At 43.0% G+C, this 24006-nt stretch overlaps 2 protein-coding genes across 5 annotated transcripts in view; both read left to right on the top strand.

The window, feature by feature from the left end:
• Positions 1 to 4433, top strand: part of LOC121548912 (androgen-induced gene 1 protein) — a 59357-nt gene extending 54924 nt beyond the window's left edge. For all 4 annotated transcript variants that reach the window (XM_041860571.2, XM_041860570.2, XM_045210244.1 and 1 more), the window contains 2 exons: positions 2502 to 2665; positions 3665 to 4433. In XM_041860571.2, coding sequence (XP_041716505.1) covers positions 2502 to 2665; positions 3665 to 3699 — 199 coding nt within the window. In that variant the 3' untranslated portion in view covers positions 3700 to 4433. The remainder of the gene's footprint in view (positions 1 to 2501; positions 2666 to 3664) is intronic.
• Positions 4434 to 18992: 14559 nt separating this feature from the next.
• LOC121548911 (peroxisomal biogenesis factor 3) lies at positions 18993 to 22887 on the top strand. The gene is made up of 12 exons (XM_041860569.2): positions 18993 to 19208; positions 19473 to 19604; positions 19798 to 19879; positions 19963 to 20006; positions 20125 to 20246; positions 20549 to 20615; positions 20758 to 20812; positions 20981 to 21131; positions 21314 to 21384; positions 21472 to 21603; positions 22147 to 22243; positions 22347 to 22887. The coding sequence occupies exons 1-12, from the start codon at positions 19136 to 19138 to the stop codon at positions 22428 to 22430; spliced, it is 1110 nt and encodes a 369-aa protein (XP_041716503.1). The 5' UTR covers positions 18993 to 19135; the 3' UTR covers positions 22431 to 22887.
• Positions 22888 to 24006: the final 1119 nt, after the last annotated feature.

Here is a 24006-nt window from a genome sequence, read left to right as displayed (position 1 = left end):
GCTGGCTGCCTCTCCTCTCCAGGCCCATGGCTCTGGCAGCTAGCTCCACTCCAACACCTGTTTCTCATGGCTCTGTCCCTCCACACCCTCATGATGGATGGCCCTCTCACAGCATGATGACACACAGTCTCTCCAAATCTCCCGCAGATAAAACAGCCTCTAACCTTCCTCTATCAGTCAGGAAAGAGCGAGAGAGAGAGAGAAAGAGAGAGAGAGAGAGAGAGAGAGAGAGAGAGAGAGAGAGAGAGAGAGAGAGAGAGAGAGAGAGAGAGAGAGAGAGAGAGAGAGAGAGAGAGAGAGAGAGAGAGAGAGAGAGAGAAAGAGCGAGAGAGAGAGAGATCTGTCTCTGGTCTGGGAGAGAGCCTGCCTTGTGACAAAACATGCTACTGAACCAGAGAACCAGACCCTAATCCTGACACGGCACGGCAGATTTAATGCTGACGGAAGAGGGAAGGAGAGGATAGCCTGGGAGACGGAGGAGCCCTCTACTGCAGCTAACCAGGGCCGACAGCATGGAGAAAGGGTTTCCAGAATCACCTGAAATGTAGGAGCCTCACTAGAAGTGTCAAGGCACACACCTCTCTCCATCTTAATCCCTGGCTAAAATGAAGAGGATTATATCCCCACACGTCTCACAGGGTCAGGGAATCTGTCTCGCTTCCCTCAGCAGGCGAGGAAAAGTGCTGGAGTTGGGTAAATCCATAGGCTGCCTTACATGGGGATTACCCAGCCATGGAGTTACAGAGAGAGAGGGGGAGGGAGAGAGAGCGAGGGATAGAGAAAGATGTCAAGCCTAAAGTAGAACGAGTTAAGCTTCAGTGGCAGACAAGTCTGATCTGTTTACAGTTTTTTTAGTCTGTCAGACACCATCACTAATACAGACACACGTAGGCTCAATAATTAGGATTTTCTAAAATCATGAAACTGAGGAAATGCTCTGTTACTAAAATGAACATTGAATGTAGGGATTTTCCCCTGAATCCATGGAGTCAGTCTAAAAATCTCTATTGGTTTACGACAGAAGCATACAGTATATCATAAATTCATGGGAGAGGTCAACGAATGTAACAACTGATGTAACTGTTAGATGAACAACCTTGTTTGCCCCAACATGTGCAAACCGAAGACCTAATATTCCCATTCAACTAATTGCCCAATTGTTGAATTCAGCTAATTGAAACATTTACATAACTTACTGTATTAATCACGCCCAACAGCTTCTCTGTGTGAACTCAAGTAGTCTAATCACTTTATATTAGTGAGATCACCTGTATTGTGGAGCAGCCTAGGGCCAGGGTAAGGGCCAGTCCAGTCTCACCCTGAGTGATTGCTTTGGAATCAGTGAGCTAAGGAGAGGCTGTGAGTGGACCAGCTGACACACTGTACTCTGTCACCTCTCACTAATGTGCCCTTGTCCAGTACTATATTCTCCTCTCTCTCTCTCTCTCTCTCTCTCTCTCTCTCTCTCTCTCTCTCTCTCTCTCTCTCTCTCTCTCTCTCTCTCTCTCTCTCTCTCTCTCTCTCTCTCTCTCTCTCTCTCTCTCTCTCTCTCTCTCTCTCTCTCTCTCTCTCTCTCTCTCTCTCTCTCTCTCTCTCTCTCTCTCTCTCTCTCTCTCTCTCAGACCTCCCCTGCAGTGTCTCTCCACCACTACCACTGATGGTCCTTCCAATGTCCTCTGCTACTGTTATGTATCATTAGTACGTTATGTTCAAATGTGTACACAGAGTATACCAAACATTAGGAACACCTTCCTAATATTGAGTTACCATACCCCGTTCAAAGGCACTTCAATCTTTTGTCTTGCCCATTCACCCTCTGAATGGCATACATATACAATGTCTCAATTATCTCAAGGCTTAAAAATCATTATTTAACCTGTCTCCTCCCCTTTATCTAAACTGATTGAAGTGGATTTAACAAGTGACATCAATAAGGGATCATAGCTTTCACCTGGATTCACTATAAAAAGGATTGAGACTCTGGATTCCTACAGTAAGGCAGCTATGGGGGTGTGCTGTCTGTCTGACACTCAAATGACCAGACTCCCAACTTTATGAAAGGGAAGTGGCTGGATACTATAGTAGGCAGACAGACAAAGTGACACAGACAGTGAGTGTGCGGAAGCAACAAAGGATCTCCACTTTGGCCATCTTTGAGCCTCTATTGACACAGACAAGTGGGTATAATTAAGCAATAAGGCACGAGGGGCTGTGGTATATGGCCAATATACCACGGCTAAGGGCTGTTCTTATGCACAACGCAACGCGGACTGCCTGGATACAGCCGTTAGCCGTGGTATATTGGCCATATACCACAAACCCCCGAGGTGCCTTATTGCTATTATAAACTGGTTACCAACGTAATTAGAACAGTAAAAAGTCATTTTTGGTCATACCCGTGGTATACTGTCTGATATACCACAGCTTTCAACCAACCAGCATTCAAGGCTCAAACCACCCGGTTTATAATATAAACATAAACTCTCTACACTCTCTTTCAGGATGTGCTGGGTGCACCATGTGACCGGTGTGTGGGTCTACCCCCTGTTGGAGCAGATCAGTCCCCTGGCGAAGGTGGCCTTCTTCTCCTGTCTCACTGTCCTGATTAACATCTACTACGTCCTGGGAGAGATCCTCAACAGCTACATCTGGGACTGCTCCAAATGTAAGCCCTCAGCACGTCTGGCAGCTGCTCGCTGTGTGTGTGTGTGTGCCACGGTGTGGAGCGGGATAGCACGCTAAGGGCCTCTACTGGCATGAATCCCTATGGTTTCAGAGCCTCTAGTGGTGCTCTCACTCACACACCAGCACTCACCCACAAGTGTAAACGAGTTCAAAATGTCTACACACACTAACACATTCACTTACACACACACAGGAGTACACTGTTGAGCTTGCACAAACACACACACACATTACTGTACCTATTTGCATTTAAAGTGCGGGCTGGGAGGTCCGTGGGAGGAGAGCTATCTGCAGTGCTACAGATGGGAGAAGAGAGAAGAGTAGAAGAGCAGACTGACTGCAGCTAGCAGACACCAAATCCCTCCATCCCTCCTCCTCCCACCTGTTTGACACTGACTCACAAATCAACACTACCATTCTATTTCCTTCGCTTACACTTCCACATCCTACGATCTGCTCACTATTCCCTCAACTCTCTCTATCCTTTCTAATTTATCTTCACCCCTCCTGTTTCCTCTTCTCCTTTCTTTCCCTCTCCTTTCTCCTATCTCCTTCACCCCTGTTCTCTCCTCTCTCCCTCCTCCTTCCTCTCCTTTCTTTCCAATCCCCTCCCTCCTCTCCCTGGTCTAGTCCTGCTGTGATTTAATTCATTTCTCTCTCACACAGCTCCTTCCCTCAGAGCTCATATTCCCATCTCACCGCTCCAACATAACCTCAATATGCCCAAATCTGACATTTTATGATAGCTACAGTATATGAGGCCAATTGGTCAGCTATGAATGTTCAATTGGCTTTTCATTTTGGATGGAGTGAATATAGAGTGGTATTTGAAACTATGGTCTCTGAAAACGTACAAACTCTTAATATTCCTGTTCTTTGTCTCATACAACTTCATATTCCCCTCCCAACACCACTGATTCGAGTTATGCATGATTAAGCAAGAGAAAACATTGCATTGATATTCATCTCTGTCTTCCAGGTGTTCTAGACACAGGCAAGGCTAAAGCTGACTGAAGGCCATCGCGGAGTAGGAACACTGCCATTTGGGTCGCCGCAAAGACAGGCCCAATCCCAACCCGGACAGCAGAATAACAACCCTATGTAAATAAGTTGTGAAAAAATACTTGGGAATATGATCAGATTTTTTTCTCTTTTGAAAATAACCTTTTTGGCTTTTAAATCCGTACCGAGTCCTCCTCTTGAAACTGTTGGACTGTAGCTAAGACCTGAGACGCCTGTTTTCCGTCAATGACAAGGTGGGATATGAATTCACCACCTTACTATGGACTGGAGGTATTACTATGACATTACATTTAGTCACGTATTAGTATTTACTATTTAATCATCCTGTTCATCCATCTCAACGACTCAAGTATTATCTGAACACCGAGCATACTGCATTAATGGAATGAACTTACTGCTATGGGTATGATATGAATCTTAAAATTCTTAGGCACTCCGGCAGAGTTAGCAAAAGCCATGTATCAGGATTAGCATTCTCTTCTCTTTTTTTATTTTCACTGGAGAGCTTTCCAGCGAGGGCATCTCTCCTACAGAGTGGCATGGCAGTCTTTTCCTGGTTGTGTAGTGTCTAAGAGCTGTACCATATAATGTTATTTTCTAGGACAGCCAGACTTGTGAGCTCCACTGTTCAAAAATACCCTTTCTTGTTTTTATGGGATGACAGCATTTGACTCTTGAAGTCTGAGTGTATGGTCTTTCAATAAAAAGGTGTTAAGTTATTTAGAGCGAGTCGGATGTGTTGTGAGGGTGTGTGTGTGTCAGTGTCTTACTACAACTCTTCTCTTCACACACTCACATAACACTAAGTTCCATGGGAATGACAGCCCAGCCATTCAATTAAAAAGAAAAATCACCACACTTATCATTTAATGTTTGGCCTATATTTTCTCTGGCATTTCTGTCTGCCTTTTTTAGACGCAGACTCTGCCCAAACATAACAATTCCTTTGTGCAGTGCTGGACAAGCTCTTAACGAGAAACACACACATTCCAGTCCATAAGAAAATGGGTTAGCTCGACAGACTAAATAACCAGAAGCTCAATACAGAAGAAATGTACCCATAATATGCCATTTTATTCACATCACAGCTATTCCAAGGCGCTACTAACTCCGGGAGACAGACCTCAGAAGCTCTCATGAAATAAAATGTTAGCCTATAAATGAAAGTATACCGCAGTACAGTGTAACAGATAAATTGGATAAATTCTTTATGAGTGGCTGTAAGTTTGTTTTGACAGTGATATGATCTCAGCTGCTGTTTATCATTTTTAAACAGACTGTCATTGTATTACAACCCTATAAATGTTTTAAACGTAGAGCCAAAACTGCAAAACACAACCGTGCACTATATTGCATCTCCTCTCTAACTATCCCCACATTTTATAAAATGCCAGCTCCTGTAATAATAGCTGTCAGCTCAAACTGTTGCAATCTACTGTAGAGATAGCTTGCAGAGCTCTATCATACTATCCAGGTCTGTGCCCAAACAGTTTGAGATTCTACTTCTAAAAATCCACCTTTCCAGAAATAAGTCTCTCACTGTTGCCGCTTGCTACAGACCCCCCTCAGCCCCCAGCTGTGCCCTGGACACCATATGTGAATTGATTGCCCCCCATTTATCCTCAGAGTTCGTACTGCTTGGTGACCTAAATTGGGATATGCTTAACACCCCAGCCATCCTACAATCCAAACTAGATGCCCTCAATCTCACACAAATTATCAACGAACCTACCAGGCACAACCCTAAATCCGTAAACATAGGTACCCTCATAGATATCATCCTGACTAACTTACCCTCTAAATACACCTGTCACGATCGTTTATGTACGAGACGGACCAAGGCGCAGCATGATAAGCGTACATTTTATTAAGTACTTAACTCACGACAAAACAACAAACAAACGAAACGTGAAGTCCTAGGTTACACAAAATAAACCTTAACGGAGCAAGATCCCACACCGACTAGTGCCAAACAGGCTGCCTAAGTATGGTCCCCAATCAGAGACAACGAGCTACAGCTGCCTCTGATTGGGAACCACCCTGGCCAACATAGATCTACACGATCTAGAAAACACAACATAGAAAATATGATCTAGAAACTCCACACCCTGGCTCAACATTTAAGAGTCCCCAGAGCCAGGGCGTGACAACACCTCCGCTGTCTTCAACCAGGATCTCAGCGATCACTGCCTTATTGCCTGCATCCGTAACGGGTCACTGTCAAACGCTCCCTAAAACACTTTAGCGAGCAGGCCTTCCTAATTGACCTGGCCCAGGTATCCTGGATGGATATACAGTTGGGAAAAAAAGTATTTAGTCAGCCACCAATTGTGCAAGTTCTCCCACTTAAAAAGATGAGAGAGGCCTGTAATTGTCAACTATGACAGACAAAATGAGAAAAAAAAATCCAGAAAATCACATTGTAGGATTTTTAATAAATTTATTTGCAAATTATGGTGGAAAATAAGTATTTGGACACCTACAAACAAGCAAGATTTCTGGCTCTCACAGACCTGTAACTTCTTCTTTAAGAGGCTCCTCTGTCCTCCACTCGTTACCTGTATTAATGGCACCTGTTTGAACTTGTTATCAGTATAAAAGACACCTGTCCACAACCTCAAACAGTCACACTCCAAACTCCACTATGGCCAAGACCAAAGAGCTGTCAAAGGACACCTGAAACAAAATTGTAGACCTGCACCAGGCTGGGAAGACTGAATCTCCAATAGGTAAGCAGCTTGGTTTGAAGAAATCAACTGTGGGAGCAATTATTAGGAAATGGAAGACATACAAGACCACTGATAATCTCCCTCGATCTGGGGCTCCACGCAAGATCTCACCCCGTGGGGTCAAAATGATCACAAGAACGGTGAGCAAAAATCCCAGAACCACACGGGGGGACCTAGTGAATGACCTGCAGAGAGCTGGGACCAAAGTAACAAAGCCTACCATCAGTAACACACTACGCCGCCAGGGACTCAAACTGTTGCCAAAATACCAGCAACAGTGTGTGAAAACCTTGTGAAGACTTACAGAAAACGTTTGACCTGTGTCATTGCCAACAAAGGGTATATAACAAAGTATTGAGAAACTTTTGTTATTGACCAAATACTTATTTTCCACCATAATTTGCAAATAAATTCATTAAAAATCCTACAATGTGATTTTCTGGAATTATTTTACTCATTTTGTCTGTCATAGTTGATGTGTACCTATGATGAAAATTACAGGCCTCTCTCATCTTTTTAAGTGGGAGAACTTGCACAATTGGTGGCTGACTAAATACTTTTTTTCCCCACTGTAGATCTCATTCCGTCAGTAGAGGATGCCTGGTTGTTCTTTAAAAGTAATTTCCTCTCAATCTTAAATAAACATGCCCCATCCAAAAAATACAGAACTAAGAACAGATATAGCCCCTGGTTCTCCTCAGACTTGACTGCCCTTGACCAGCACAAAAACATCCTGTGGCGTACTGCATTAGCATCAAATAGCCCCCGCGATATGCAACTTTTCAGGGAAGTTAGGAACCAATATACACAACTAACTTTTTCAAACAGAAATGTGCATTCTGTAGCACTAACTCCAAAAAGTTTTGGGACACTGTAAAGTCCATGGAGAATAAGAGCACTTCCTCCCAGCTGCCCACTGCACTGAGGCTAGGAAACACTATCACCACCGATAAATCTACAATAATCGAGAATTTCAACAAGCATTTTGCTACGGCTGGCCATGCTTTCCACCTGGCTACCACTACCCTGGCCACCAACTCTGCACCCTCCGCTGCAACTTGACCATGCCCCCCCCGCTTCTCCTTCACACAAATTCAGACAGCTGATGTTCTGAAAGAGCTGCAAAATCTGGACCCCTACAAATCAGCTGGGCTAGACAATCTGGACCCTTTCTTTCTAAAACTAGCCGCCGAAATTGTCGCAACCCCTATTACTAGCCTGTTCAACCTCTCTTTTGTAACGTCTGAGATCCCCAGAGATTGGAAAGCTGCCGCGATCATCCCCCTCTTCAAAGGGGTTGACAATCTAGATCCAAACTGTTACAGACCTATATCCATCCTGCCCTGCCTTTCGAAAGAATTTGAAAGCCAAGTTAACAAACAGATCACCGACCATTTCGAATCCCACCGTACCTTCTCCGCTATGCAATCCGGTTTCCGAGCTGGTCATGGGTGCACTTCAGCCACGCTCAAGGTCCTAAACGATATTATAACCGCGATCGATATAGACAGTACTGTGCAGCCGTCTTCATCGACCTGGCCAAGGCTTTCGACTCTGTCAACCACCGCATTCTTATTGGCAGACTAAATAGCCTTGGTTTCTCAAATGACTGCCTCGCCTGGTTCACCAACTACTTCTCAGATAGAGTTCAATGTGTCAAATCGGAGGGCCTGTTGTCTGGACCTATGGCAGTCTCTATGGGGGTGCCACAGGGTTCAATTCTTGGGCCGACTCTTTTCTCCGTGTATATCAATGATGTCGCTCTTGCTGCTGGTGACTCTCAGATCCACCTCTACACAGACGACACTATTTTGTATACATCTGGCCCTTCATTGGACACTGTGTTAACAAACCTCCAAACGAGCTTCAATGCCATACAACACTCCTTCAGTAGCCTCCAACTGCTCTTAAACACTAGTAAAACTAAATGCATGCTCTTCAATCAAACGCTGCTGGCACCCGCCCACCCGACTAGAATCACTACTCTCGACGGGTCTGACCTAGGTGTCTGGTTAGACTGTAAACTCTCCTTCCAGACTCACATTAAGAATCTCCAATCCAAAGTTAAATCTAGAATCGGCTTCCTATTTCGCAACAAAGCCTCCTTCACTCATGCTGCCAAACATGCCCTCGTAAAACTGACTATCCTACCGATCCTTGACTTCGGCTATGTAATTTACAAAATAGCCTCCAACACTCTACTCAGCAAATTGGATGTAGTCTATCACAGTGCCATCCGTTTTGTCTCCAAAGCCCCATACACTACCCACCACTGTGACCTGTACGCTCTTGTTGGCTGGTCCTCCTCACTACATGTTCGTCGTCAAACCCACTGGCTCCAGGCCATCTATAAATCACTGCTAGGCAAACCCCTGCCTTATCTTAGCTCATTGGTCACCATAGCAACACCCACCCGTAGTATGCGCTCCAGCAGGTATATCTCACTGGTCATCCCCAAAGCCAACACCTCCTTTGGCCGCCATTCCTTCCAGTTCTATGCTGCCAATGACTGGAACGAATTGCAAAAATCTCTGAAGCTGGAGACTCTTATCTCCCTCACTAACTTTAAGCATCAGTTGTCAGAGCACCTTACCGATCACTGCACCTGTACACAGCCCATCTGAAATTAGCCCACCCAACTACCTCATCCCTATATTGTTATTTATTTTGCTCTTTTGCACCCCAGTATCTCTATTTGCACATAATCTCTTGCACATCTAGCATTCCAGTGTTAATACTAATTGTAATTATTTTGCACTATAGCCTATTTATTGCCTTACCTCCATAACTTGCTACATTTGCACACACTGTATATATATTTTCGTTGTATTTTTTTACTTTATGTTTTTTTACCCCATATGTAACTCTGTGTTGTTGTTTTTATCGCACTGCTTTGCTTTATCTTGGCCAGGTCGCAGTTGTAAATGAGAACTTGTTCTCAACTGGCTTACCTGGTTAAATAAAGGTGAAATAAAAATTATAAAAAAATTAGATGGAAAAATTGTACGCTTCTCATCCATTCCTCTGCAAACACACTCATTTGTAGTAAAACAGAAATAGGTGCTCTTGACAACTGTGGTTTTTCATCCTGATAGATAATGACATCTTTGCCGGGTAAGTTGTTTGTATACATTTTTGTCATGGTGGAGTGTGTGCACCGTCGCAGGCTCTCTGTCAGCTTGATAACGAGAGAACGACACTTCATAGTCTTCTCATTAACACTGCCGGTCCCCCATGTGGAGGTGACAAATTGAATGTATTTTAAAGGATTTTTGCTGGCATACATTAGCATAGTAATTGGGAAGTAAATGGTGTTTGGTAAGCAGGAGAAGCTTGAGCAACATGCAAGGCTTCGTCACAGCCAATCAAAAGTATGATAACTACAAACTTGCAGGCGGAAATGCCAGAGACTGAGCACAAATAACATTACCGCTCAATGCGTACTGACATTAGTGGAAGTAAAAGCAGTTTAAATGCAGCCTTTCTGTTCTCCAGGCCCCAGTGGGTGGAAAATCATAGTGTGACACCAAGCTGCTCATTCAGCGGGCACAAGATGGAGGCCCAAATATAGCCCTGCATTGTGACTCCAAGTGCTCACTGTGGTGGCTCTCAACCCCTGCACCCTCCAAGCACAGAAAATACGGAGTACAGATCCTTTGGCAAGGTGTGTGTGTGTGTTTCTCTGCCGGATGTGTGGGGGCGGGCGGCTGAGCATGTGTACTGTGCCAGTCTTAGGCAGGGATCCTGAGTGGTTCTTTGGCCGTAGCAGCAGAGCTCTACTTGAGTGACCTTCAGGGGGGGTTGGATGGTCAGAATGTAGCCAAGGGCATGACATCGCTCATCAAACTCGCCACTGCTGCAAGCATTAAACATTTAAAACCTTTATGAAGGAATGAATCATAACACACAAAGCCAGAGGGAACTGGAGAGAGATTATTGTAAATCAATCAAATGTATTTATAAAGCCCTTTTTACATCAGCAGATGTCACAAAGTGCTATACAGAAACCCAGCCTAAAACCCCAAACAGCAAGCAATGCAGATGTAGAAGCACGGAGGCTAGGAAAAACTCCCTAGAAAGGCAGGAACCTAGGAAGAAACCTAGAGAGGAACCAGGCTCTGAGGGGTGGCCAGTCCTCTTCTGGCTGTGCCGGGTGGAGATTATAAGAGTACATGGCCATTTAAGGCCAGATTGTTCTTCAAGATGATCAAATGTTCATAGATTATTACGTGGTTAAGATCAATAACATGACAGCCTGTAGGTGATAATCACTGTTCTCTTATTCTAGAATAAACTCTCAAACACCAGTCAGTTACTAACAATCACAAATTAAAATTGTCCAATTGGACAAATTATCTCTATACAGTGGGGAAAAAAAGTATTTAGTCAGCCACCAATTGTGCAAGTTCTCCCACTTAAAAAGATGAGAGAGGCCTGTAATTTTCATCATAGGTACACGTCAACTATGACAGACAAAATGAGAAAAAAAATCCAGAAAATCACATTGTAGGATTTTTAATGAATTTGTTTGCAAATTATGGTGGAAAATAAGTATTTGGTCAATAACAAAAGTTTCTCAATACTTTGTTATATACCCTTTGTTGGCAATGACACAGGTCAAACGTTTTCTGTAAGTCTTCACAAGGTTTTCACACACTGTTGCTGGTATTTTGGCCCATTCCTCCATGCAGATCTCCTCTAGAGCAGTGATGTTTTGGGGCTGTCGCTGGGCAACACGGACTTTCAACTCCCTCCAAAGATTTTCTATGGGGTTGAGATCTGGAGACTGGCTAGGCCACTCCAGGACCTTGAAATGCTTCTTACGAAGCCACTCCTTCGTTGCCCGGGCGGTGTGTTTGGGATCATTGTCATGCTGAAAGACCCAGCCACGTTTCATCTTCAATGCCCTTGCTGATGGAAGGAGGTTTTCCCTCAAAATCTCACGATACATGGCCCCATTCATTCTTTCCTTTACACGGATCAGTCGTCCTGGTCCCTTTGCAGAAAAACAGCCCCAAAGCATGATGTTTCCACCCCCATGCTTCACAGTAGGTATGGTGTTCTTTGGATGCAACTCAGCATTCTTTGTCCTCCAAACACGACGAGTTGAGTATTTACCAAAAAGTTCTATTTTGGTTTCATCTGACCATATGACATTCTCCCAATCCTCTTCTGGATCATCCAAATGCACTCTAGCAAACTTCAGACGGGCCTGGACATGTACTGGCTTAAGCAGGGGGACACGTCTTGCACTGCATGATTTGAGTCCCTGGCGGCGTAGTGTTTTACTGATGGTAGGCTTTGTTACTTTGGTCCCAGCTCTCTGTAGGTCATTCACTAGGTCCCCCCGTGTGGTTCTGGGATTTTTGCTCACCGTTCTTGTGATCACTTTGACCCCACGGGGTGAGATCTTGCGTGGAGCCCCAGATCGAGGGAGATTATCAGTGGTCTTGTATGTCTTCCATTTCCTAATAATTGCTCCCACAGTTGATTTCTTCAAACCAAGCTGCTTACCTATTGCAGATTCAGTCTTCCCAGCCTGGTGCAGGTCTACAATTTTGTTTCTGGTGTCCTTTGACAGCTCTTTGGTCTTGGCCATAGTGGAGTTTGGAGTGTGACTGTTTGAGGTTGTGGACAGGTGTCTTTTATACTGATAACAAGTTCAAACAGGTGCCATTAATACAGGTAACGAGTGGAGGACAGAGGAGCCTCTTAAAGAAGAAGTTACAGGTCTGTGAGAGCCAGAAATCTTGCTTGTTTGTAGGTGACCAAATACTTATTTTCCACCATAATATGCAAATAAATGCATTAAAAATCCCACAATGTGATTTTCTGGATTTTTTTTCTCAATTTGTCTGTCATAGTTGACGTGTACCTATGATGAAAATTACAGGCCTCTCTCATCTTTTTAAGTGGGAGAACTTGCACAATTGGTGGCTGACTAAATACTTTTTTTCCCCACTGTATATAGCTATAATGATAGCTAGGAGTTCACAATTCTTCAAACTTACATTGTCACCTTCATTTTGGATTTCATCCACAACATTTTAAATGGATAATCAACAGTTCAAATAATAGCAAAGCACACACCCCGCCACAGTTTTGGTTAAAAGAAACTGAGGGATGGGGCTGGCAAAATGAAAGCACTCTCAAATTCATACACAGAACTATGGACTGACCTTCCATGATATCCAAATTATAGTTTTAACCATGTTTTGAGGCTATACAGTGTTTGTTTACAATTGCATTGTTTACAGAGTAAAAAAGCTTTTATTTTGGGGTATTTATAAGTTATATTTTTCAAGAATCAATGAGTATATTTCATTCATTTAAAAGTTTTAAAAAATGGATGTAAAAATTACAGATTGCCCATTTAACATATACTGTAAATTGGGGAATAAACTACATATAGCAGTTGAACTAAATAGCAAAATAAAGATTAAATATTGCTGATTTAAAACAGACACTAAAGAACAATAGTTCAACCTAAGTAGGTCAGAGTGTGGAACAGCCATTTGGAGCTGGTTTCATGCTCATGTACCATCTGATGCTGCCTGGCCTATTAGTTTCTCTGTTCCTGATCCTGTCCAGGGAAGGAACCACTTAGGGTTTAAGGCTGGGTGATGCTGCCTGCCTGCCCGCTGTAAGTGATGGGATGGGGAGGAGTGTCAGACTGACTCTCCCACACAGCTATGCTCTGTGCTACAAAAACATGCTGGTTGTCACACACCAAACTGCAGTCCTCATGTGAGAGTGTTGGTGGTTACAGTGACTAAGATTTAAAGAAAACAGAGGGAGTGGATGGAATGGACGTTGGTCTTCTATCTGATCTGAAATATGTGTGTCCCTCTCATTGAAATATGGTCCCTCTGCAGTGGTATCTGGTCTAGTCGCTCAGTAGGTGAGACAGGACTGTCTGTGTGGGCACTTCCACTCTTTACTATTCAGTGTTCCTTCTCCCGCTGCGACTCCCACTGTATGAACACGTGTTTGTTCTTCAGCAGAAGAAATCACAAAACTTAATGGCACTTAATACATCACATTTTCAAAGAAGAAGAGAACCCCACCAACATATTGTACATGACGCCACTACTTAACAATCCAAGACATGCATACCAAACCCAGAAACTATCACAGACATGATAGACTAAAGTATGTGGACACCCCTTCAAATTAGTGGATTTGACTATTTCAGCCACACCCATGGCTGACAGGTGTATAAAATCGAGCACACCGCCATGCAATCTCCATAGACAAACATTGGCAGTAGAATGGACCGTGCTGAAGAGCTCAGTGACTTTCAACGTGGCACCGTCATAGGCAACAACGGCTCAGCCGCGAAGTGGTAAGCCACACAAGCTCACAGAATGGGACCGCCAAGTGCTGAAGCGCATAAAAATCGTCTGTCCTCGGTTGCAACATTCACTACCGAGTTCCAAACTGCATTTGGAAGCAACGTCAGCACAATAACTTTTCATCGGGAACTTCCTGAAATGGGTTTCCATGGCCGAGCAGCCACACACAAGCCTAAGATCACCATGCGCAATGCCAAGCATCAGCTGGAGTGGTGTAAAGCTCACCGCCATTGGACTCCGGAGCAGTGGAAACGCGTTCTCTGGAGTGATGAATCACGCTTCACCATCTGGCAGTCCGATGGATGAATCTGGGTTTGGCGGATGCCAGGAGAACGCTACCTACCCCAATGCAAAGTGCCAACTGTAAAATTTGTTGGAGGAGGAATAATGGTCTGGGGCTGTTTTTCATGGTTCGGGCTAGGCCCTTTAGTTCCAGTGAAGGGAAATCTTAATGCTACAACATACAATTACATTCTAGACGATTCTGTGCTTCTAACTTTGTGGCAAACGTTTGGGGAAGGCCCTTTCCTGTTTCAGCATGACAATGCCCCCGTGCACAAAGCGAGGTCCATACAGAACTGGTTTGTCGAGATCGGTGTGGAAGAACTTGACTGGCCTGCACAGAGCCCTGACCTCAACCCCATCTAAACACCTTTGGGATGAATTGGAACGGCTACTGCGAGCCAGACCTAATCGCCCAACATCAGTGCCCGACCTCACTAATGCTCTTATGGCTGAATGGAAGCAAGTCCCCGCAGCAATGTTCCAACATCTAGTTGAAAGCCTTCCCAGAAGAGTGGAGGCTGTTATAGCAGTAAAGGGGGTACCAACTCCATATTAACGCCCATGATTTTGGAATGAGATGTTCGACAAGCATACTTTTGGCCATGTAGTATTGCAGTGGGAAATGGCCTCAAGGGGCAACACTGATTTGAAATAAAGCGGTCAGATCCATGACGGCAGAGAGAGAGCTCCTTTAGAGTTTTCTGATTTAGAGGGGGCCCCGGCACCTGCCTTATGCTCAGCTCATCCCAGACCCAGGGTGCTCGGAGTGAGATCACATCTGGGTTAGATGACGACATGGGGAGGAGGAGGAGGAGAACCCAGACAATAGTGCTGACCAGCCCAGTCGAGCCAGTTGTTTACTTGGAACTGTACACTAATAACCATAATGAGGTCAGCAGCAGCTCCCCACACAGGAAAGCCAGAGAGAAATGCAATCAAGCCACTTTACAGGCCCTGGATAGTATCCACTGTCCATCCAAACTATGCTGTAAGGGTATAAAACACTGTCAATAATATGAAAATAACCATGAGTGCTGATGCAAAAGGCTGAATGAATAAGTGAGAAGATGAAAAAGTCAATTTGAATCCTTTGTCAGACAGACAAATCCATAGGACACATTGGTTGTGTTCCAAGTCTGTTTCAGGAGAAAGCTTTGTTAGCTACTCCCTTTGCCTCATGATCGTCCTCTGCTCCTCACCTCATTCCTTAACGACTAGAGCCCCCTGCTGGACATCAACAGTATCTCACTCCTTCTTTAAATAATATAATAATAGGCCATTTAGCAGACGCTTTCATCCAAAGCGATTTACAGTCATGCGTGCATACATTTTTGCGTATGGGTGGTCCCGGGGATCGAACCCACTACCTTAGCGTTACAAGCGCCGTGCTCTACCAGCTGTGCTACAGAGGACCTTCCTTGTCTTGGGCTTGGGGGCTGAAAGAGAAGGGAAAAAATCCAACTTGCAGGCATACTGTAGGTGAAAATACTTAAGATACGTATGTTACTGAAGGTTGCAAGATAACAGTAGCAGATCTTACCATTTTGGTTCTCCTGTTTATAAAAAGGTCTTCAGCATTTCCATTGCTTCTTCTGCTCTTAAACATGAGATACACTGAAAATGAAGGAGTATGTATTTGAATAAAGTATATGAATGATCCTATTCAACTATTCAAATCAAGGCTTCTGCATTGATGAGGATGCATTTGAACACGGATGCATTTCTACAAGATGCTGTAAACACTAGACTGTAGCTTAAATGATGACCCAGTGTGGGGTAGATCACCAGAGTTATGTCTAGAACAGATCCACAGTCACCAAACCTGTCATTATTACACCCATACACCACCAGAGGAATGTCTGTCTCACTGTTAAGGCAAAACAGATAATGACATATACTCTGACAAGTACTATAGAGGAATTCTCAAGGTAATAACCCTCACAATGAACATACACAAATGCTACAGTAAACCCCAATGGGTAAACTCAAGTTTACTGGTTGATGAGGTCAAGGATCCTGATCAGGCGAAGAGCTCCTTCACACATGGCTTCTGATGCATGGCTCCACAGTCACATAGAGCAGCGTTTCCCAAACTCGGTCCTGCCCCCCCCCCCTCCCTCCCTCTACAAAAACACTTTTACTTTAAGAACAGTGCAGATGCAAAGTTTGGTAACAGAATGATGGTTTGTGCATTTTGTGCCCTCATTCGGTTACCAAATCTGCACTGTTCTTCAAGTAAATGTGTTTTTGTAAAATGTTCTGTGGAAATTGTTAAAAGTTGTCTTTGTGCATAGAGTTGTATGGTTTGTTTAACTTAGCAATTATTGTTTTTTGTTTGGCATACATTTTAAAGTGAAACATCTGAGTCTCAGCATCATTCTGTTACCATGGAATTTCCCTACTCATATTTTGTTTCATTCACTTCATTTCTCCCCTTACATTTACATTTTAGTCATTTAGCAGACGCTATTATCCAGAGCGACTTACAGTTAGTGAGTGCATACATTTTCATACTGGCCCCCCGTGGGAAACGAACCCACAACCCTGGCGTTGCAAGTACCATGCTCTACCAACTGAGGTACACGGGGCCCATGCCAAGGATTACATTGTTGTAGACCATGAGACATCCAACAGGTACCTCTCCATTCTCCAACGTTTATTTTACATGTAAAGAGGTGGAGATTATTATTAGCAGACCATTACAAATAGTTTGGTGTTGTAATAATTTACTGGTGGGACTGTCCTGTCTAGCCACAATGCGCCTTTAGTCGTCGCTGTTTCGTTCCTTTCGTTTTACTTAATATGAAAACGCAAAGAAAATGTTCTCTACAAGTTAGTTAAAACGCTAAATATGAGGAACGAAACTGCTACCACCAACGGCACAAATTATGTCCTGTCCATATGCCTATGTCAAATGTACCATGTCAAAGGCACTGGCCATCCATCTCTGTAAGTCAAAGGCACATTGCTGAAAGTATGTTTTTCCCACATTCTCTGTCCCCATGTTGGATGTACAAATGAGAAACTACATAAATTAGATGATGCCACAAACACACATCAACTATCAGAATGCTCAAGCGACAGCGTTATAAAATCATCGCTTCCTGGAACCCATTTATGGCGCTTGGGTGCATTGAGGGGGAAGATAATATTGGACGGACCACTCAGTAATTTACAGATGATCGCAGAAACACCGATTAATCGATGTCGCTTTGGTCAGTGTTCTGCTTCGCACCTACGTGTTTGACAGCTAGCAGCTAGCCACCTAGCCAGGGAGAGGCTATACCAAAGACAATACAGTATGAAGAGGGGCTAAAACTGCTTCTCCAATAGAAATATAAATATTGGTTCTACAGACAGATTAGTGTTCAATTTTCAGCAGTAGGTATTTGCTTTCCAAACTGTGCATTCTTCCCGCGATTGTATTTTGAAATCTGCAAAAGGCAAACTGACAGCGCAACCAACCATAGATATATCATCCATAGTCGGCAGTTCCCATTAAAATCAGGACTGGCATCCAATGGCAATGTACCCAGGAGTATAACAGTCAAATTGCCAGTCCAATGGCAATGTACCCAGGAGTATAACAGTCAAATTGCCAGGGTAAGAGGTTACAAACCCTTCTATGGATTATATGTCTATGGCCACAAAGCAACAAGCTGTACTGCGGCCTTCCCGACTGTAGGCATACCGGTAACTGCCAAAATAAAGAAAACACTTGAGTAAACAACAGATTCAAAGTACATGTTATGGTGTGGGGTGCATTTTGCTGGCATGGTTTAGGTCCACCTGTAGAATATATGCCAAGGCGCATCGAATCTGTTCTGGCAGCTCGTGGTGGTGCAACACCCTAAAACACTTTATATTGGTGTTTCCTTAATTTTGGCAGATAGCCTACCTGTATGTGCTTGTGATAAAAACTTAATCCACTGTTATTTTTTATAAACTGTTGATCCTCTGTAGCTAAATGATGCTCTCTGGTGTATTTTGAACATTGAGAGCAGGCTCCTGTGGTTGGATAACAACAACAAAAAACGTTTTTTAATCTTATTTTTTGCCTCTTGGGCGCAGCCCTCACTCACACAATTGACCAGTCACATTTATTAATTTATTATGCAGTAAAAAAAAAAAGAAGGTGATTTTCACCTAAAATGTAGGTCTATAACTGCGGCATTCACGTCTACATTTTTTTGTACAAAATTAAACGTACAATTGAATGACTGAATGATTCTGAACAATCTCCCAAATCCCAATTTTGGCAGACAAGTTTCAAATTCTCGTTGACGTTTCTAGCCACAAGAACAAACTACAGTCGTGGTCAAAAGTTGAGAATGACACAAGTATTGGTCTTCACAAAGTTCGCTGCTTCAGTGTTATGAGATATTTTTGTCTGATGTTACTATGGTATACTGAAGTATAATTACAAGCATTCCATAAGTGTCAAAGGCTTTTATTCACAATTACATTAAATTTATGCAAAGCGTCAATATGTGCAGTGTTGACCCTTCTTTTTCAAGACCTCTGCAATCTGCCCTGGCATGCTGTCAATTAACTTCTGGACCACATCCTGACTGATGGCAGCCCATTCTTGTATAATCAATGCTTGGGGTTTGTCAGAATTTGTGGGTTTTTGTTTGTCCACCCGCCTCTTGAGGATCGACCACAGATTCTCAATGGGATTAAGGTCTGGGGAGTTTAAGGTCTGGGATTAAATTCATTTTCATGGCAAAGAGGGACTTTGCAATTAATTGCAATTCATCTGATCACTCTTCATGACATTCTGGAGTATATGCAAATTGCCATCATCAAAACTGAGGCAGCAGACTTTGTCAAAATTTATATTTGTGTCATTCTCAAAAAATTTCTCCACTCGACTCTCGCTGAGCGATGTACGTCACTAATTTGGGCACAGGCGTGTCCTCATAGCCCTTTGAGCTATACAGTAAAGCCTCTCCCAGTCCCACCTAGGAATCAAGTTCGTGTCATGTGCGACTGTGGAAAATAACACACTTGGGTGCTTTATTTATTGTATTTTATAAATCTGCAATCGTCTCAAGAATGTTTTCGTCTACGTGGAATTTCCTGAAACGCCACAAAAGGAAATTTATTTTCGCTGGTGCTTTTGTCGGAGGTAAGCTATCAAGCTAACGTTAACGTAACCTAGTTAGCCATCTGCTAGCCAGGAATGTTTACCTGTGTGGGTCTAGATTTGAGCAGAGGTATTTTATGTCAACTATGACGATGATGCATTTATGAAGTTACGTTATATCTAAATGGCTAGAAAATGTAATTACATGAAAGATAATCATAATAAATCGAACTAGCTGATGACCGTAACGTTAGCTAATGTTGCTGCATTCATTCTAGCTAGCTACATTCTGCCTGCCTGTTCCAGGTGTGTACTTTCTTGGTAAATATGCCCAAAAGAAAATGCAAGATATACAGGAGCGTGAGGCATCAGAGTATATCGCTCAAGCCCGACATCAGTTACACTTCGAGAGTAACCAGAGAACGTGCAACATGACAGGTAGGCTACAGTACTGTCATGCTGTCTTGACTGATACGGACCTCACCTTTAGCCTATTAACAGTAACAGTCTCTGAAATCTCCTGCCACGCTCATTATGTCAAATGATTGAGATACTGCTGTGTTGATGATTCATATTCATATTTGTGCAGTTTGAAACGCTGTTGATGCTTGTTTTTTGTTTTTATTTACAGTGTTGTCAATGCTCCCTACATTAAGAGAAGCCATTTTACATCATCTAAACTCAGAGAGCCTCACTACACTGCTGAAGAGCAAGTAAGTGATCATGACCACTTGCATCATAGCTCAGCAAAATTATTAGTTTGAAGTATTATTGACATCTCCTGTTTCTCTTCTAGACCAGTAAATAAACTTGAAATATGGGAGGACCTGAAGATTATCAGTAAGTTATTATTCCTAAACAGCAATTACTTTGTGAATCAATAACTACAGTGATTTAATTTCTTGATGTACTGCTAGCTGTCATATGGCAATCACTCCTCTTTTTCCCATACCCCCAGGTTTCACCCGAAGTGTCGTGGCTGTGTACAGTACCTGTATGTTGGTTGTTTTTCTCCGTGTTCAGCTCAATATCATTGGTGGCTACTTATACATGGACAATTCTGTCAGCAAGAATGGAATGGTAATGCTTTAATCTCTTGTACCCTATGGGGCAGTTTCAATTCCTAGACACATATTAAGCCTAGTCCTGGACTAGAAAGCAAACTCAATGGAGAGGCTCTATATTTTATTTATTTACCTTTATTTAACCAGGTAAGCCAGTTGAGAACGAGTTCTCATTTACAACTGCGACCTGGCCAAGATAAAGCAAAGCAAATGCTTTTTCTTTCATGAATTAGCTTAATCTGTGTCCAGAAAACCGCCCATAAATGTTGAATGTGAGGTGGTCTATGCATGCCATTTCTGTGTTTTGTGCTCCACCAGATGCCATTGGCCCCTCCAGACGTTCAACAACAGTACCTCTCCAGCATCCATCACCTCCTTGGGGATGGTAAGAGACATTCATGTATTTCTGAAATAGCTAGGCCTGTAGTATAACAAGTCTTCTCAGATATGCTATGTTGACTAGCCTACATTAGTTCCATATGATGTAAAACGTCCTTACATTTGATGCATTCTCTCTCACTCCCAAGGGTTGAGTGAGATGATAACAGCGGTGAAGAAAGCTGTGCAGAACACATTAGGCGGGTGAGTCAGACAGTGCCAACCACATGCACACAATGCACCTCAAACCACATTAGGAGGAGGATTGTTAAGTCATATATGATGCTTTTGCCTGACTGCCAGTGACCGTGTCTCTGTGTCGGTCAAATCAAATTGTATGTATTTTTATTATCTCCCCCCCCCCCCCCCAAGGGTGTCCCTGAAGCAGAGTCTGTCCCTGCAGGAGCTGGAGCAGCACCTGAATCAGATCAGAGCCCAGGTGGAGGAGGGGGAAGGGGGCTCCACACACAGATGTCTCTCCTGGTACATGATGCCTGATGAGGAGAATACTCTGGCTACACAGGTATCAGCCCTCACCTGCCACTGCCCCTGGGACTACTCACAGCTCCACTATGGGGATCTGTTAATCTGATCATTACTGGATTGTCAACCATGGTCAGAGTAATGGTCATGAACTGATGCACATTATACGACTTGATGTATTTTCTTCTTGTTTATTTGGGCTTACACTGGGGTCTACAACAGGCCTGTCGTCTGACGGAGAATGATATCACTACGATAAAGCTGCTCAATGAGACAAGAGACATGCTTGAAAGGTAAGACGGGCCTAAAACGTATTGAGCCTTATTTTGAGAGGCTTATTTTGTGTGTGTGTGTTGAACTGTGTCCTCTCTGTCCTCTAGCCCGGACTTCGGCACTGTACTCAACACTTGCCTGAACAGGGGCTTCAACCGTGTCCTTGACAACATGGCAGAGTTCTTCCGGCCCCCACCGGGACCACAGGAAGACTCCACCCCCAGCACTACACCTGATGGGTCAGTTTTTTTGTGGATGAATTTAATTGCCAGCAATTGATAAAAGGTCATCTTATCGTAGTAAATCACTTTCTGAATGCCAGATTTTATTTTATTTATTTATTTAACCAGGTAAGCCAGTTGAGAACAAGTTCTCATTTACAACTGCAACCTGGCCAAGATAAAGCAAAGCAGTGCAATAAAAACAACAACAACACAGAGTTACATATGGAATAAACAAAACGTACAGTCAATAACACAATAGAAAATCTATATACAGTGTGTGCAAATGTAGTAAGTTATGGAGGTAAGGCAATAAATAGGCCATAGTGCAAAATAATAGATGTGCAGAAGATGATTTGCAAATAGAGATACTGGGGTGCAAATGAGCAAAATAAATAACAATGTAAATAACAATACGGGGATGAGGTAGTTGGGTGGGCTAATTACAGATGGGCTGTGTACAGGTGCAGTGATCGGTAAGCTGCTCTGACAACTGAAACACAACCTTTTTGTAGGAAATAAATCTGCCTATCAATTCATGTCCTCCAAAATCTCTTCCAGACTCTTGCATGTAACTCTACCAGTTGCCAAAATCATACCCATTGTGAATGGACAGATCCACTCAATCTGCAGTGAAATACCAAGTCAATTTGTACAGGTAAAAGCTAATTTGACTTGTGGAAGCATTTCCTTCATTTTTCAATCCCAGCAAGTTTCAAGAGGTCTTGACTCTAAGACTTTGACACCTTCCCTCTTTCCAGGATCTCCTGATGATAGACCAAGTGAAGGAGTTTTCTGCCAATGTGTATGAGACATTCAGCACCTCCCATGAACTGCAGAAATAAGGGAGTGGACATATTACTTGTAGACCTGGACCTCTCGGCCTTCTCTGTATCTCTGCATGACGCTGTGGACATCACGGATGGAGGAAGAAATGCACTCATTCTCTGTACCAAGTCAGAAAACTCAAGAGGATTGGGTACTTGTAAAGTTACTGTTCCCTGTCCTTGGTGAGAGAACTGTGTTCCATTGTGGAATGAAGGGTTGTGAACGGCTGCCTACTCTTATCTGGAGACTTCAAGGTAAAAAACCCACTGCATCTTAGGAACCTGAGTTTTTGTCCTACCTTTACTGATCTGTTCCCCCAAGGCATAAAAAGTCTTAGAAATTCAGCCAGACAGCCCTCCCTGAATCAAGTCACTTTCCTGTGTCATTATGAAAAATGAAGACAAGCCTTATCCCACTTTATATAGCTGTTGTTTTGATACATTAAAGCTGAAGTCCGCCAAAGGAGCCACTGACCGCCCCAGGAGCATTTGTTGTTTTTATTTTGAGGAAATTAGCATCCAGCATTGTGGTATAAAAAAAAAATCGTAGTACATACTCTGCTGTTCTATCGTGCGTGCAATGATGTCTGAGGGATATTTTTATTTTGTTGTTTGAAGTAATGTCTTTGTTGTAATATGTGTTGTTCCACCAATTAGGTGCCTTTTTGAGTAGTGTAACGTTGTGAGAAAAACCTTTGAGGAAAACCCCCCCAGTTTTACAGTATTTCACCTAATTTTAACAATCTGTCATAAAGAGCACACATTCAACTTAAACAATTTTACCATCTCAACAGGTAAAGATAAAAACCATAGTAAGTGCCTAATTAAGTGGCAAATAAAGTAACATGGTTGACTATAACAGGATTGAAGACTTCATCTTAAATCAGCCATAAATCCCCTTGTGATTGGGGAATGGAAGCTTATGTGCAGCAGGAAAGGGCAATTGAATTCAAGCTTAAAACATTTTTAGCCTGTCTATCTATGGGTAACAGGGTTGACGTGTTATGCTCAACTCTCTGTTTTCCACTACAAAACACTAGAAAATTGCCAAAAAGAGTATAACCAGTTCACCTGCTTTCACACTATGATTTGACCTTAAAATTAGGGACAGGCTTATTTATATTTTTTTTAACCTTGAATCACAAATAACATGAAATTCAATATATCAGCATTTTGACATGACCATCATTGTCTCACGTCAGATCAGTACAGATTGCTGTCGCACTGTCCTGAGACAGAGGGACATGTCAAAATGCTGAATTTTGGCACGCCTATTTAGATACATCTGATTTATGGAATTCTCTATGTGGTCTATATTTAAGGGCACTTATTTTAATATAACAGGCTTTTAAAATGCAGTATTTGTGCACAATTTCTACTTAAAATATAAATCGGCACTCATCCTTTGACCAATATCGCAAATGGACTCGGCACTTTCACTGCTATGGATTGCAGCTTTAAGCATAACAAAGTGAACCCACTGTCAGTTTGAGTTTAAACGGTTGTCTTATAGTTTTTCCTTTCTATTACTGTTGTTGAGGACTCAATCTACACTGAGTGTACAAAACATTAGGAACGCCTGCTCTTTCCATAA

This window comes from Coregonus clupeaformis, chromosome 33, assembly GCF_020615455.1.
Source record: "Coregonus clupeaformis isolate EN_2021a chromosome 33, ASM2061545v1, whole genome shotgun sequence".
In the NCBI taxonomy this organism is placed as follows: Eukaryota; Metazoa; Chordata; class Actinopteri; order Salmoniformes; family Salmonidae; genus Coregonus; species Coregonus clupeaformis.
This window is presented reverse-complemented; position numbering and strand designations above follow the sequence as displayed.

Excerpts from the sequence above, each read along its gene's own strand:
- LOC121548911 (XM_041860569.2), top strand. The coding sequence starts at position 19,136 with ATGTTTTCGTCTACGTGGAATTTCCTGAAACGCCACAAAAGGAAATTT. Across the intron at positions 19,209-19,472 it reads CGCTGGTGCTTTTGTCGGAG|GTGTGTACTTTCTTGGTAAA; the intron begins GTAAGCTATCAA and ends TGCCTGTTCCAG. Across the intron at positions 20,616-20,757 it reads CCATCACCTCCTTGGGGATG|GGTTGAGTGAGATGATAACA; the intron begins GTAAGAGACATT and ends CTCACTCCCAAG.